This window comes from Mandrillus leucophaeus, unplaced genomic scaffold (assembly GCF_000951045.1).
Source record: "Mandrillus leucophaeus isolate KB7577 unplaced genomic scaffold, Mleu.le_1.0 Scaffold128, whole genome shotgun sequence".
Taxonomy (NCBI): Eukaryota; Metazoa; Chordata; class Mammalia; order Primates; family Cercopithecidae; genus Mandrillus; species Mandrillus leucophaeus.
Window position 1 is genome coordinate 5432364 of NW_012101209.1, and position 16928 is coordinate 5449291.

The following is a 16928-nucleotide window of genomic DNA, read 5'->3' on the forward strand; positions in this document are numbered from 1 at the left end:
CTGCCAGGATCATTCTTCCTTGCCCACCACCTCCCTGCCACCCCGATGTTTCCACCTGGCTCCAGGTCTGTGCTTCACTGTCTCTCTTCACCTTTCCCAGCACCCCAGACCCTGCTTCCTTGGATCCCATGATAGTACTCCTCCTATCCAATTATACCATGTTTATTTGTCTTTCTCCTTAACACAATGTGAGTTTGGGTGGGCTGTGGCTGTTTTGCTCATCATTTTATCCCAGCTTCTGGCACATTGTCAGCACACTTCAAATATTTATTGGATGAAGTAATATTTGTAACTGTTGCCTGTTTTGCAGTTTTATTTCTCTTTGTTTTCATTTAAGAATCTTTTTAAAAAATTTTGTCAGTCTTACAGATTTCCACAGATAAGATTACACAGGGAAATTTTTTTTTCTTCAAATCTGTGAAACAAACAGGTATTGTGGAAGGTGGAAAAATATAAGAGAAATCAAGGTTTCTGTCTGGAGCAGTTTTGCAGTTATATGAAAGCACTTACTAAAAAATGTTAACTTACCATAGTATTTATCTTATTTTTTCAGATTACATTTTTTCTTCTTTGAAACCAAAACATTAGGAACCACAGTTCTAAAGAGCTTTTACCACCAGTCTCAATGTGTTCTCTCTTCCTCTTGTTTGATTTAGGATCTGGGATTGGCACAAGACTCTGCTACCAGCACAAAGACCCCAATCCTTCTTGGCAGTCTGGCCCATCAGATCTACAGGATGATGTGTGCAAAGGGCTACTCAAAGAAAGACTTCTCATCTGTGTTCCAGTTCCTACGAGAGGAGGAGACCTTCTGAGTGTGCCCTTGGGCCACGGACACTGTTGGGAACCAAACTCTGTCTTGGAGCCTCCTTCTAGCTCACTCCACAAGTAAATGGATTTAATCAAAGGTCACCTATCTGCTTTTGATTGTCTAGGTCACAGTAATCTCTAGGATTTTTTCACCCATTTTTAACCACTTATTCTTTTTGTCTTTTTAACAAACATATTATCTGAATTTTTTTTCTGCAAGCCACTGATAGTCTCTGCTAACTAGCTGAATTGACCTTTTACAAAGTTTGATCCCTGAGCATCCTCAACTAAATCGTTGAATCCTCCAATCAGGATATTATCTGCTTTACTTTACAAATAAAAGCAAATCTTTTGTCAACCAGATGAAACCCATCTTAAAGGAATTGGTGTGAAGAGAGAAGTTAGAGAAGGGATATGCAGTGAATTACTATCTGTGTCCATCAGGAAGTTTGTGCTGTTAACCAAATGGTTACTGCACTACCAGGGTTACTGGTTTATTTTCCAGGGAGCTGATAAAGCAGGAGAACTGTTGCAGCATGTTTTCTATTTGGACTCAGTCACAATATGGTAGGATATCCCTCACCAACTCCCAACACTCAGCAGACTTGTTTTTATATTTTTTTCTGTCTTGTACATTCTTACTACGTATTTTTTTGACTTGAAAAGAATGACATCTTTAGACCCATTTCAGAGCCAATGATGATATTTGCTTTAGATAATTATTATATTATTATAAATATAGCCATATTATTTTGAATTCAAATAAATTTCTATACTGGTAATACTTTCTTGGTTTTTGTTTCTTTCCCATCATTTGGTGAACTAATGATCTGACAAACTGACGTTCACATTAATGGGGAAAGGATGGGAATAAAGAGAAAGGAGGAGGTCAAAAGGAACAAAGCTCTGAGTTGGCCAGTGGCAAGCCAGTGTTTTGCTGCTTTACCTGAATCCTTATTGAGTATTCGTTTGAATGTTTTTTAGGTCATCAGTTCTCTAGGAATTCAGCCTGTGTTAAATGTAACATGCCCCAATATGGAGCACAGTCACCACTTTTCCCACCTCAGCCTCTAGCAACATTCCAGGTAATAGACCTAGACACCAAATTTGGCAGAAGTATTATTGCTTTCATCATTTTCCTGGTGATAAAAAAATTCCAGGCACTATTAAAAGTGCTGGGGATACAGTGATGAACAAGACACAAGATTTCTGCCCTTGCAGAGCATAAGTTCTGGTGTCTCATGTGTTTGTGACAGACAAGAAATATGTATTTTTCAGATAAGAACTAAAAAGAAAAAGCAGAATAAGGGGAATGGATAGGGAGTGCTGGGGTATTTTCTTAGGGTGATAAGGAAAGTTCTTTCCAATAAGGTGGCAATTGAGCAGAGGTAAGTAAGGGAGTAAGCAATGCAGGTACCTGAGGAACAAACATTCCAGGCAAAGGGAACAGAAAGTACAAAGGCCCTGAGGTAGGACACTGCTGAATATGAGGAGTAACAGGCAGGCTCTAAGTGAGGTGGCTCAGAATGAGGGTAGCCAGATCATACGGGGCCTTGCAGTGTATGTTAGGACACTGGCTTTTATTCTGAGCAAAATGGGCAATGTATCACTTAGCTTTTGCTGGATAACAAATCACCCCAAAATTTAGTGGCTTAAAACAACAAACGTATTGTTTTTCAAGATTCTGTGGGTTGGCCATATTATTCTGGTCTAGACCAGCTCATCTCTAGCTAAAGTCTCTAGTTTGGCTTTGCTCAGCTGGGACTGCTGGAATGGTTGAGGCTTCTCTCCATGTGGTCATGCATTTTCCAGGAGTCTAGTATGAATTTGTTCACATAGTGCTGGAAGCATCCCAGCAGCAGCAGACGACAAGCCTTGACTTTCTAAGCCTGCGCTTGCTTCATGTTGGTACTTTCCCCTTGGCCACAGCAAATGTCATAGCCAAGCCCAGAGTCAGCATAGGAGGGGTCCGCATGAGAGTATGGACACAAAGAGGGGCATTATGGTTGTCTTTTTGCAAACAACCTATCACAAGCAGCCTGTGAAAGTTTTTCACCAGATTGATGTGATCTGACCTACTTTTGTAAAGGGATCACTCTGGATGCTGTGTGGAAAAGAGTCTGTAGGAGCAAAGCTGGAAACAAGGAGACCAATTCGGAGGCAATAGTAATAATCCAGTTGAGAGGTGGTAGCTGGGACCAGAATGTTAAAATGATGAAGGAGGCAAGAGGTGGTTAGATTCTGAACCTAGAAAACAGAGCTACTAACTAACTGATGGATGGCATGAGAGAGAAAGTGGGGAGTCAGGGATAACCCCATGTCAGTGGCCTGAGAAAGTAGAAGAAAGAAGTTGCCATTTCCTATATGGGCAAGATCGTGGGAGGAAGATTTGGGGAGAACTGTAGGAAGTTTAGGAGAAAAAAGTCAGGGATTTATATGAGATGCCTAATAGACATCTGAGTAAAGAACAAAAGTCCAAGGACTGAGCCCTGTGTTACTGTAACTTCAGTGGTTAGGAAAATGGGGGGGGATAAGCAAATGAGACTGAAGAGGAGAGATCAGCAAAGTAGGGAAAAAACATGGGAGCAGTGTCCCAGGAGCCAAATGAAAACAGTATTTTAAGGAAGGAATGATGATCTGATGAGTAATAGGGCTGAGAGTCATTTGGATTTGGCAAAAGAGCTATCACTGGTGACTTTTTCAAGAGTTTTGGTGGAGTCTTGGAAATGAGACCTGGATTGAGAACGGGAGAGGAATTGGAAACTAGAGAATTCTTGAAGAGCTTTGCTGCAGAGGAGAACAGACAAATGGGATAGACATTGGCAGCAAATAAGGGGTCAGGAAGAGTTTTATTATATTTTTAAAATAGGAAATATTATGGGATTATACGGATGGAAGTGGAATGATCCAGTAACGAGGGGGAAAGTAATGACACAACAGAGAAGATACTTGCTAAATGATATATTTTGAGTAGTTGAGAGGGAAGGGGTTTAACTTGGGCCAAATCTCTGCAAATTAAAGGAACCAGCAAAAACAGATCAGATCACATTTCAGCCTGTCAGCATCTTACATGAAGAACAGAATTGTAATTAATTATACAGTTTTCAACATGAACAAAATATTTGTGCTGGAAAGGAATTCCCTCTGCGTGTGACCCTGTGCAAGCCACCCTCTACTGACCATTCATTTTCTCATCTATGAAGTTGTCATAAACAGTCTAGCTTAATATTAAATGCTTTCTGGAAATGAAAACAAAAGATGTAAGTTAAGGACAATCACGCATGATAGCAAGCATATGGAAAAATTGGAACCCTTATACATTGCTGCTGGGAATATAAAATGGTGCAGCCACTTTGGAAAATAGCTTGGTAGTTCCTCAAAAGGTTAAACAGTGTTGGCACATGATCCAGCAATTTCACTCCTAGATGTATAACCAAGAAAGGAAAAAAATATCTCCACACAAAACTTATACACAAATGTTCATAGCAGCATTATTCATAATAGCTAAAAAGTGGAAACAATCCAAATATCCTCCAGCTGATGATTGGATGAACAAACTATTATATCCACACAGTGGAAGATTGCTTGACCATACAAAGGAATAAAGTACTGATCCATGCTACCACATGCATGAACTTAAAAACATACCAGGTGAAAGGCGGCAGACGCAAAGGGCCACGTATTTTATGATTCTACTTATCTGAAGTATCAGATAATAGGCAAATCCACAGAGACAGTAGATAAGTGGTATCCACGGACTGGAGGGGGGAAATGGGGAATGACTGCTAATGGATATGGAGTTTTTTGAGGGGAGTAATGAAAATGTTCTGGAATAGTGATGGTTCACAACTTTGTGGATATATTTTAAAATCACTGAGTTGTATATTTGAAAATAGTGAATTACATCTCAATTTTTAAAAAGCCTAAGGAAAATATCATGAGTTAAGATCTTTTGATAAGTGGTTCTCAACTGGGGCAGTTTTGCTTGCCAGGGGGGACACATGGCAATGGCTGGAGACATTTTTGGTTGTCCATTTTACTGGTATTTAGTGGGTAGAGGCCAAGAATGTTGCTAAACCTCTTACAATGCATGGGACAGCAACCACAACAATAGTTATCCTGCCCAAAATACGAGTCAGGCAAAGTTTAAGAAATGCTGCTCTAGGTGTACATTCCATAGGACCTGAACTCAGCATATCAACACCTGAGCTCCTCTTTTTCCCCCAAAGCCCTGCTTCTCCTTCTGGTCCTACCCCATGACTTCTCCCAGGCTTTCAGGACCCATCCCTGACTCCTCCACTCCTCCACCCAATCTCCACAGCTAATCCTAAATATCTAGTGCCTATTATAGGCCCTCACCAGTTCTTACCTAGGGCAGCAGTCCCCAACTTCTTTGGCACCAGGGACTGGTTTTGTGGAAGACAGTTTTTCCATGGGCGGTGGTTGGGGGAATGGTTTTGGGATGAAGCTGTTCCACCTCAGATTATCAGGTATTAGATTCTTGTAAGGAGCGCACAACCTAGATCCCTCACATGTGCAGTTCGCAATAGGGTTTAGGATCCTCTGAGAATCTAATGCAGCCGCTGATCTGACAGGAGGCAGAGCTTAGGCAGTATTGCTTGTTCACTGGCTGGCCGCTCACCTGCCCTTCAACCCAGTTCCTAACAGGCCACAGACCAGATCAGTACTAGTCCTTGGCCTGGGGATTGGAGACCCCTGATCTAGGGTACTTCAGTATCTTCAGTGACACCTTTTATTTTTCCTAACAGCTTTTTAAAGGTACAGTGTACATACAATGAAATTTGCTCCTTTTATATAATGAATGACTTTTAGTACATTTAGAGTTTTACAACCATCACAATTCAATTTTAGAACATTTCCATCACCCCTGCAAAATCCCTTGGATCCATTCGTAGTCACTCCTCATTCTCCCTGCCCCCAGCCATTGGCGGCTACTAAGCTTTCTGACTCTAGATTTAAAGCTGCTTCTTGGCCACCAGCCTGGTTTTATTTCCCAGTTGCTGAGCACTGCTGCAGAAGAGGTCTTTCTAAGACTGAAAGCCAATCCAGCCAACCCCCTGTTTAGAATGTTTGAGTCTAGGATACAGTCTGGTCTCCAAGACCCTCCTGCTGGGGCTTCTATTTCACCGGCACCACTGCCCACAGTACGTCTTTTCCCAAACCTGCCATGCTTTGCACACCTCAGTACATTTGCACATGTCATTTCCTCCATCTGGAATGCCCTTCACCGCCCCTTCTGGCACTGTGACTGGTTCAGCACTGTTATCTTCTAAAAAGCCTTCCTCAGCTACTTCAGACTCAGTTGTGGCCACTCTGTTTTCATAGCGCCTTGTTGATATCTTTCTCATCACAGGACTTGCCCTGTTACATTATATTTCCAGGTTTGCTCATTTGTCTTCCTCACCAGACTGAGCTCCTGGACGGCACAGAATATGTCCTGTCAGCTTTGAGGTTTGCGTTGAGTTCAGCACCTAGCATTAAGTAAGAGCTCAATAAGCGTTTGAATAAATGAATGAGTGAAAGCTCGGGCATTACATTTATGTTAGGGGAATTACTGACTGCATAAACATTTTCTTAAAGATTCTTGCTTAGCAGACCAAGTTTATTAGAAGTTTAGCTTATGCTGTTAAAACTGGAGAAATTCTGGAAAAGAGAAAGTATGCATTTTTGGTAGCAAGCTTAGTCTAAACTTTTATGTACTTGCCTACAGTAAAGCATGCACCTATTTCCCCTTATGGAGCACAGCAGTTGCAAATGTCATCTTACATAACATGCTATGTAGACCTTGAGACATGAGGTGAATCTCAGAAGAATCTAGGTTTGATTTATTCAAGGGAATCTGTAAATAGGTGTTTGAGAGACTCTGCCATCCTGCTGATCTGACACCATTATAATGGAGCACACTGCTCAGCCACAGCCCAGTCCACATGAAAGCGAACACCAAATGAACTGGGCCCACTCCTTAGCCCTTCTTCACATTACACAAAGTTCGATCTTGTTTTCTAAGCAATCAGAGATGTGTATAATATGTCCACATTGTAGGGGGAAGAAAGGCAAATCCGAGCAGAGAATGGGGCAAAATTATCCATGTGCATAAATTCTACCCAGGCTACTGTCAGAAGCCTGCTGCTGCTCAGGAAAACAGCGCGAGTTACCACCAGCCTCAGCTGCGGTAACTGCACCCTTGAGCATTCTCAAATGGCCAGCCAATGGAGAGGCGTCTGCCTGAGTGGGGTTTTTAGCCATCTTTCAGTTCAATTGAAGAGGGAGCTTAAGGACATCATAGGGATTTGTAACATTCCATGCAAGGTGTCAGACCCATAAACTAGCGTGTCCATCATACCGATGCGCAAGTGGAGTCGTCTCTCATTGGTGGCAGACAGACTGAAGATGACCTTTTGCTATGTAATTGTATTCATCACTTAATAATTCAAGAATATCTAAAGGGGATGAAGACTTCTTTATTCAGATTAGAGCATTAATAGGAAAACACAGTAAATCAGAAGCCCTTTGCAACCAGCCTACAGGGAGTGCTTTCGAATGGCTTGGTTACAAGAATGGTTCCTGGGCTGGGAGACAGAAGACCTGAGTTCTAGTCCTAGGTCAGCACTAAGCTGTGTGTGTTGTAGATCTGTTTCCTTCTCTTTAAAATGAGGGCATTCCATTGATCTTTAAGGTTTGTTTTAGCTCTAAAATTCTGATTCCCCGTAGTTAAGGATTTAAGAAAACATGAGGCATGTGCTTCTGACAGTTTTTGGACTCTCTCTGGTTAGGTATTATTTATTGCTCATATAGCCATCTCATTTATTAAGGTTTTTTTTATAGCCAGGAATAGATTCAGAGATCAATACATTTTTATTAATGATGGTCCGTCATGCCTGGTAAAGAGATAGCAAGAAAGCTCATCTAGAATGAGCCACTTGAATAAACCTGACACATAAGCTTAGCTTCAAGCTGCATTTTGGCAGGCCTCTCTGTGAAATAATGACATTGGCAGAGGAAGAAACTATGGAAACCTTCTTCACAGCCAGACTCATAAAATCAAAAGCAGGTTTGGGGTATGCTTCTCAGTCCTGGCTGTAGATGCAAATCCCATGACTTTTTGAGTGTAGCATTTTATCTTCAAAAGGACAAAATTTGGCATTTGCTGTAGTCATTAAAAATGATGAATGCCTAAAATACTTTAGAGTTTGGATTACTGTAGGTTAGAATAAATACTGTGTCAATACTAAACAGGATTTTAGAGTGGAAAACTTCTCATGGACATTGTCAAATCAAAACTTAAAATCTTTTCACTATTTTCCCTTTAATCATATGAATTGAGCATAATTGTTGCCAGTTCTCCTTGTAAAAATGATGGTGTGGGCCTTTTGGAAGTGAATTCCTCCTCCCAGCACCATTAAGAGATAGCCTCGTGCCCTGAAAGAGTTAATTCACTTCCAGATGGAGCTTTTCAGCCCCTGTGAGGAGTTCAGATGATATCAAGTTCACCAGTCTTTTACATTTGTTTTGTGCCTCTTGAACTTCGTTTGTATACCATTTATGGATACAATTGAAGTAGTCTATGGTAATTTTAGACTATTTGAGACCTTTTCCAGAAATTTCACCTTAGCGTTCCAATCCCAGAGACTCCAGAGCAAATGCAGCTTTCATCTCATCTCTCCATCCCTCCTCTTAATGACCTTAACCCTGACCTGAGGACCACTCTCTATAAACATGATTCATTCTCTTTGCTTGGTTTAGTTTTGTTCCTTTAATGAGCCAAGATGACCAGGGAGACCCGATAGCTTATTTGCACTAATGTAAGTATGCTCTACTAGTTAACTCCTAACTCATTTATTTGGCTTTTACTTTGCCTAGAATTGACCCTCTGTCTCAGAGATGAAACATCTATGTCTTAGACAAAGAGATGCAAACGGTTAACATAAACAAGAGTCAGGATACAGACTACTACCCTACAATGAAACATAAAACAAACTGCTGGAGAGGGAGAGTATCTTTATATCCTGTACCTCAACTGCCATATTATAGTCCAGTATAAATGTTCATTAACATGTTTTATTATACAGTTACAGCCTAATGCGCTCCGGTTCAGACTACTTTCCTCTTGTGAGTTCTAGGAGTCATCATATCTCCAAGTTAAAAATTTTTGTGTTTGTCACTTTGTGATTCGAATGTCTTATTTCTCCAGCCTCTATAACATAATTTCTGATTCTGCTTGTGTGTGCAGGCGTGCTTTTCTGACTTGAGTTTAATACGTAGTCTCTGATTTTTTTTTTTTTCAAAGTTGCAATGGCAGAACTGGGCCATCAAGGACGCTTAGAAGGTGATAAGCTGGAAGAGACTTTTAAGGAGAAGATTTACGATGGGTTTAGTTTCCCTATTGTCCAGCTTGCCACTTTCAGCCCAATTCATTTTGGATTGGTAGGGGTCTGTCCATGGGGTTCTGACAAATGTGTTTTTATCCTTGTGAATTTATGCTCACTTCAGTGTCCAAAAAAAAAAAATCTATTAAAAACTGATATGACTTTGAACAGTGGCTTGGTCCCTGATTATGGCCTTTCCTGGCCATCCCATTTAATTTCTGGCTGGACCATCTAATGACATTAAAAGCTGCCCCTTCCAAAGCTGGATATTCCCTGCATTGCACTGTACTCATTGCAGTTTAGTCTAGTCCCTTTTATAGGTCAGTGACACCTTGAAGCCTGTATACCTGAGTCACTACAAATCTTAAAAGATGCAATTTTCTTGGCAGCTTTATCCTCCTAAGATGAATTGGAGGGTGGGAGTGAAGGACAGGGTTCTAATCTCTGTGTTAGGACCAGGGACGATAGAGACCTCTGTCTTCGCACTGGGAAGCTGCTGGCTGAAGGACTAAAAGAAGGGTTTCTTAAGTGGTTAGTTACATGCTGGAATCTTTGTTGTTTTTAAAACAATCTGCTTGTTCTCTAAAAGAACCTGTTTGTGCTTCTCCTCGAAAAGTACCAGTGGCATTCCCTCACCAACAATACAGCTTTAGGAACTTACTCTCTTCAAAAGAAATAAAATTTCAAAGAAAATTCTTCTAAGGTGGTCAAAGAGTTATCAAATCTGGAGAGTTGGGGAATCTTTTCTTGTGTTAGCCCTGTTATGCCAGATGGTTTCTTTAAAAAAAAAAAAATCATGAATGTATTCTGCATGGACAGGCATTGTCATCTCTGCAGAGAACTGTCTTTGCCTAATGTCCTGTCTGATGGGCCATTCTATGTATTATATGCTACATAATCTCCACAAATGTATACTGTGGTCCATAAAACTGCCATACTGTTTTCAGAAACTAGTAAGTCACAAAGTAAACCTGAGACAGTGCTGTTAATAAACACAAATTGCAAACAAGAAGGTAGTAAGTGGAAATAATGCACTCATTTAGGAGTCATAAAGCCTTTGATCTTACTTTGAAGGAAAGAGTCTATGTTTAAACTACCCATTCAGGGACAGCCAGATCCCCATAAAGAGCAGTGCTTTTTGCTTTGATAGAAAATCACTGAGGCCTGTCTAGCAGGTCTGGTTTGTAAACAGATTAGTTAAAGGCTCATCAGGACTGATTTGCATAGGATTCAGCAAGCCTCAGTCACTTAATGAGCAATGCCATTTCCAGGTTGGGAAGAACACCATTTTTCCCCCGCTAGCTATAAGTCTTAGATCATTACTTTGTGGGAAAGGGAAAGAATATTCATATAAAGTGAACGCTTGCTGTCCTTCACTAATGGGAAAATGATGACCTAAGACTTGCTTTGCTTGCTCTAAATAGTGAAGGTTGTAATGAAAGAAATAGGTGATGAGTTTGAAATTAGGTTACAAAAAAGGTTTCCCTACCCTTCTCTATTATTAGAGAGACAAAGGAGGACTAATGTGAATTATAATAGAGAAGGTAAATGCACTGCAGACGCAGACCACAAATATGTATCCACAAATGTTTATGGAGGACCTCCTTAGAACCTGGCTGTGTGTGTGTGTGTCAAGGGTGAGACATTCCATGCTCCCCAAGGCAGAGTGAGCCTCTGCCTGCACCGAGCCTCCCTTCTGGGGCCATCATTAGAGAAATGGGAACAGCAGAGGAAAGGAATTTGGCAGTTTAAGCACAGGTTTTGAAATTTCTACCAGTGAGCCGCCATTTGCTTGAAGATGGCAAGAACAGTATTTCCAGAGAGAGCAAATCCTCTGATCAATCTTACTGCACTTTTGTTTTTGAGTTTCAGAAAAATGGGCAATCACCTTCCTGTCAGTAATTAAGAACCTCTCTTTTCCTTAAATGTTGGAGTGAGAAAAATGTTCAAAGAGGAGGGGCGTGGTGGCTCATGCCTGTAATCCCAGCACTTTGGGAGACTGAGGTGGGCAGATCACTTGAGGTCAGGAGTTCGAGACCAGCCTAGCCAGCATGACAAAACCCCATCTCTACTAAAAATACAAAAATTAGCCAGGCGTGGTGGTGCGTGCCTGTAATCCCAGCTACTAAGGAGGCTGTGGCATGAGAGTCACTTGAACCCTACCGGCAGAGGTTGCAGTGAGCTGGGATTGCACCAGTGCACTCCATTCTGGGCAACAAAGCAAGAATCCATCTTTAAAAAAAAAAGAAAAAAGAAAGAAAAAGAAAAAATGTCGAAAGCAAGCCTTTGCCTATTTTGATCACTTAATAGATAACAAACAGAGCAGCTCAGTAGAAACAAAAAATTGGAAACTGCTTATTTTTAACTTTGAAAAATAAGCAGTTTCTAAGTAAAACAAAGTGATCTCTGAAGTTTTCTACTCTGACTTCCAAGCATGTAGTGAACTGCCGGGGGACAGTGGGTGCTTCTTTGTCTGGCTTGCAGCAGCAGCATCCTGCTTATGGGAAATGTTTTTTAAATATTATCAACGTTGGCAACATTAACTTTCTCAGCTGGAAACTTGGGTTTAAATAGCAACCTTTGGCCTTTGGGTCCTGCCTTGTCAAGGCCAAGGACCTCAGCCTTACCCTGCTTCCTAGAAGCAAGATCAAATCAGCACTCTCCTGTAAATGTCACCTTGGATCCATTGCACTCAGGAAGACACAGTGCAGCTCTGGGAAGTGTTAAAAGAGAGCCTGGGGACAATTTCATACTGGCGTGATCAAGACTCCGGGTCCTGTCCAGGTAATTCAGATGGATAGTGGGTGTAAAGGGAGGCCATGCCCTCTGTCTCTCCAGGTGGATTTAATTAGGCTAAGGAGGAAGAGGAGGCCTTGTTAGTTTGTCTGCTTGTGAATATGGCTAGGGAGAGTATTCTAGTAAAATCTACTTGCGACCAGGTAAGACACCTGCATCCCTCCCTAGGAAAACGGGGGGTATTCTATATCTCACAAGGGACCACATGTGAGGCCTCAGAGAGCCTTGCAGTCCCTCTTGCTGGCACCTTTCCCCAACCCCACTATTTTCTGATGGAGAAATTTCTTCCAGCTTGCCTTTGTCCACATCTCTCTCAACTTCCATAGGGGCACAGACCTGCTTTGTACAGGCAGGGACCTCCTGCTTGGAAGGAGCCCTTTAGATGGGCACTGACAAGAAGGCTCCAACCCACCTACCTACTGAGGAGGCCTCTTGATGCGTGGCAGCACCTGCATTTCTACCACAGGCTGGCATGAGGCAAATGAGCATGTCCACTGCCTGAGAAGATGTTCAAACACGAGCTCCATGAGGGCACGGACCATGGTTTTGTGACTGAGGTATCACAAGCACCTGGCACACTGGATGCATTCCACACACGGCATTTGTTTGGTGCATGAGTGAAGGAACAAATGAATGAGATGACCCCAGTTTTTTTTAGTAATTATCTTGAATTACTAATAAAATTACTAAGGAACTAGTAATTCCCTTTCCTTTAGCTGTCCAGGAACACAGGCAAAGCCAAAGCTCCCAGGATCCTCATTCCATGGGCTCTAAAGCAGGAAGGATTGGAGGAAATGAGGGACTGACTATAGTCAGGCGGGTTTGCCAAGTCTTAGGAAGCCTGGCCCCAATATTTGGAAGCTTTCCCTGAGTTAGAAACATGAACACATAGCCTCTGTTATTATGGGCCCAGGACCAATTCCAAGGCATCAGGAAGAGGCCCTCTAAACATCCCTTTACACACATAAAGCACTAGCACAGTTTCTAACCTGTAGTAGATGCTTAATAAATGCCCTTGCTCTCAGAGTGACTGCATCTGAATACCAGCAGGTAGGATCTTTGATTGGAGCCACGAGCCCGTTAACACTGAAATGCTGTGTTAATCAAGCTTAGAGAACACAGAAGCCCACCATTGCAGAAGACCAGAAACGGCTTAATCTCATTTCACTTAATATATCTAAGTGAGATATGTCTAAACACTCTGCTTTATTTTACAAACTTATAATCAACTTTTGAAAATAATGATGAAAGCCATCCTTTGCTGCCCTACTCACCTCCCACATCCTTCAACACTGTATTAAAAGGTGGGCCCCGGAGAGGTCAGGCCTGAGTTCTAAACCCAGCAATACCATTTTCTAGTGTGGACTTGAGCAGGTGACTTAGCCTCTCTCGGTGTCAGTTTTCTTTTTTTCTTTTTTTTTTTTTTTTGAACAGAGTCTTTCTCTGTTGCCCAGGCTGGAGTGCAGTGGTGAAATCTCGGCTCACTGCAACCTCCACCTCCCGGGTTTAAGCAATTCTTCTGCCTCAGCCTCCTGAGTAGCTGGGACTGCAGGCACGTGTCACCACACCCGGCTAATTTTTAGTGTTTTTAGTAGTGACGGGTTTTCACCATGTTGGCCAGGCTGGTCTCAATCTCCTGACCCCCTGATCCACCTGCCTCGGCCTCCCAAAGTGCTAGGATTATAGGCATGAGCCACTGCGCCCAGCCTCTCAGTGCCAGTTTTCTCATCATGACATAGGGATAATAGTAACTATCCCAGGGTATAATTGAAAGGCTTAAATAACACAGTGTAGGTACAGGGCATGGCATGGTGTCTGCCACATAGTAAATGCTCACTAAAATTTACAAGCTCTTAATATGAGCTACTGGTAACCAAGAAGCCAGTTGGTGAAGAGCAAACTTGATAAATACAAGACTGCCATCAGCCATCTTCTACTTCAAATGGTTTCTGGTTAGTTAGCAAGAGGGTATTTGAATCTGCTTGTGGGAGATTTTTTTTCTCTAATGCCATAGGACCCAGTAGAGAGAGTGAATACGAAAAGCCTGGCTCTCTCAAACTTGGCAGAAGATAAGTCAGAAATGTGCTGGACTCATGGGCTATATCTGCTAAGACAAAAGCAGTGGTCTGCAAGGTCATATTCTGGGAGACAAATCTTGCTGAATGAATTCCACTCAGAGCTGGGGCTTTGGCGCAGCCCAAGGCTGTGAGTGCTCAGCCCAGTGGGGCAAATGGTGGCTTTAAGTCCTGTCTTTTGTGCAATCCTCCCCTACCCCATTCTTTGATGTGGAAAATGGACACTTTGTCAATCTCATGTAAAGTGCTATGCAGATGCGGTTTCAAAGCACTTTCCCACCTCCACCCAATGAGATCCCTGTCCCTGAGACTTTCCCATTTAGAAATTCTGAAGCTGCCAGACAAGCAGACATCACTCTAAACCAAACTGGAGATTGCTAGCTAAATGTCTGCAAACCCAGGGACTCAGCTAGTGCATAGCTGATGGGAATGCAGACTGATAAAAGTCTTGCTGGAGCATCATTTGCCAATAGATTTTAAAAACACTCATTTATAATTAAACACCGAAATATTTACAAATGTATTCATTCATCTTAGCTTCTTTTATATAATAGTATTGACAAGTGATTCAGATCCTTTTCCACGCCCTGGTCTCCTTATTGGGCTCTTTCTAGCTAAGCTTTGCCAGGCCCAGTGCGGCTGGTGAAGAGGTTTGGCTTTGGAGGTGGCAGTGAAGTGGGAAGAGCCACCACAAAACTATAGGAACTGCCAGGCACGGTGGCTCACGCCTGTAATCCCAGCACTTTGGGAGGCCAAGGCTGGCAGATCACGAGGTCAGGAGTTCAATACCAGCCTGGCCAACATGTTGAAACCCCGTCTCTACTAAAAATACAAAGATTAGCCGGGTGTGGTGGTGCGCACCTGTAATCCCAGCTACTCAGGAGGCTGAGGCAGGACAGTTGCTTGCACCCAGGAGGCAGAGGTTGAGTGAGCCGAGATTATACCACAGCACTCCAGCCTGGGTGACAGAGCAAGACTCCGTCTCGGGGGAGGAAAAAATGAACCATAGGAACCCTGGAATGTTCCCTACCACTGTTAAATTGTCAATAAGGCATGAAATGGCTGGTGAAAATTATCTATCCATTGTCACTTGCAGCCATCCACAGCTCTCCTGGTTACTGACCTATAGTAGATGCTTAATAAATGCCCTAGGCAGGGAATACAAATAACTGCATATAGCCAGCCAAACATGCTTCCAGCATAATAGAGCCATGGAATGTAAATAGAGATCACAGTAAAATAGAGCTACGTGTGCAGCCAGGGGAAGACAGGAAGATGGTGTTGGGAAGGAAAGAGGATGAGAGAGAGCTGCCATTGTGTAGGATAGTTATCTTAGGACATAGAGAATAGAATAGGGGCTTTGGAATACAGCAGACTTATATTTGAGTACCTGAATTGCCAATAAATAGCAAACTACTTAACACTTCTGAAGCTTGGTTTCCTTATCTATAAAATGGAGAAGTAGGCAGGCACTTTGGGAATCTGAAGCAGGAGGATCACTTGAACCCAGGAGTTGGAGATCAGCCTGGGCAACATAGAGAGACCCTATCTCTACTAAATAAAAATGAAAATTAGCTGGGTGTGGTGGCACATGCCTGTAGTCCCAGCTACTCAGAGGCTGAGGCAGGAGGATCACTTGAACCCAGGTGTTTGAGGCTATAGTGAGCTATGATCACACCACTGTACTCCAGCCTGGGCAACAGAGCAAGACCCTGTCTCTAAAAATAATAATAATAATTAAAACAAAATAGGAAAAGCAATTTGTAGAGCTATTGGCAGAATTAAGTGAGATGAAAGAGCATATACAAAGCATGACCCAGGGAAGGTACTCAATAAAAGTGAGTTTCATTTTCAAATACTTTGTCTTGTTGTCTCCTTAAGAAATATTTATTATATAAGGTGTGTTGATTTCAGATTCAAAAGACACAATCAGTGTGACATATCTAAAACTCTGTTGTCCCAGATCTGAATAGTCTGATTTATATCGTATACTAGTAGCTTCCACTATCTTAGTGGGGTTTTAAGGAATTTACCCTTGTAGTGACCTTTTTGATTAAAGACTCTGTTAAGAAGTTGGTTAAATAACAAAGTATGGATTAGTAAGTCCAAGAGCAGCATTTGAAAAATATGATTACCTAAAATGTGGTGCTTCCAGTGAGCACTGTGTTTAACATCAGGTGAGTTGTATTGGTATCTTTTGCATAACTAACAGATGGCTTTGAAGTTTACTCAAAAGACAATTTAAAAGGCTGATCAGGCAAGGGATGGCGGGATGTTTTAAAGCCTGCTTTTACCCAGGCATTCCATGCAGATAAGCACCAGGGTAGAGGAATAAGAAGAAATGGTCTTCTAAGCTGAAGTGTTCTGTTTCACTTCCTTCTGTCCCAAGTAGTTGCTAAAGTAATTTACAATTTGGAAAGCTGTGATCACCCTACCTGAAGCAGTAAAATCTCATGGTGGGGCCTCGTAATTTATCACCGGCAGTAAATGCTAACAAATTATACTGTACTAAAAGCCATTGCCCAAGAGTTTAGCCCAGAAGACACCAAGGCAAGGCCTTTATTTTTATTTTTTTTATCAGGATGAGTGAATGTTTAGTCTACTGGATATTTTTCAAGCTTACATTTTTATATTATGCCTTTTGGTTTTTTTGAACCAGATCCAAGTTTGACTTTGGTATTTGCTGTAATGTACTCTTTGTTTTCCCTTTATTTCCCATCTCACTGTTACCTCTATCCCAGTGGAGCCTTTCCAGTGTTTGAAGAGGGCAAACATTGATCTAGTCTGAAGTTAGAATAGGAAAATATGTGTGAGGAAATTGATGTTACCATTTGCACTCAGTCACTCGGTCAAGAGTCAG

The 16928-nt window shown here is 41.9% G+C and overlaps 1 protein-coding gene across 3 annotated transcripts in view; it reads left to right on the forward strand.

The window, feature by feature from the left end:
• HIBADH (3-hydroxyisobutyrate dehydrogenase) overlaps window positions 1–1594 on the forward strand; it is a 147975-nt gene extending 146381 nt beyond the window's left edge. For all 3 annotated transcript variants that reach the window (XM_011972253.1, XM_011972255.1, XM_011972254.1), the window contains one exon: window positions 657–1594. In XM_011972253.1, coding sequence (XP_011827643.1) covers window positions 657–815 — 159 coding nt within the window. In that variant the 3' untranslated portion in view covers window positions 816–1594. The remainder of the gene's footprint in view (window positions 1–656) is intronic.
• Window positions 1595–16928: the final 15334 nt, after the last annotated feature.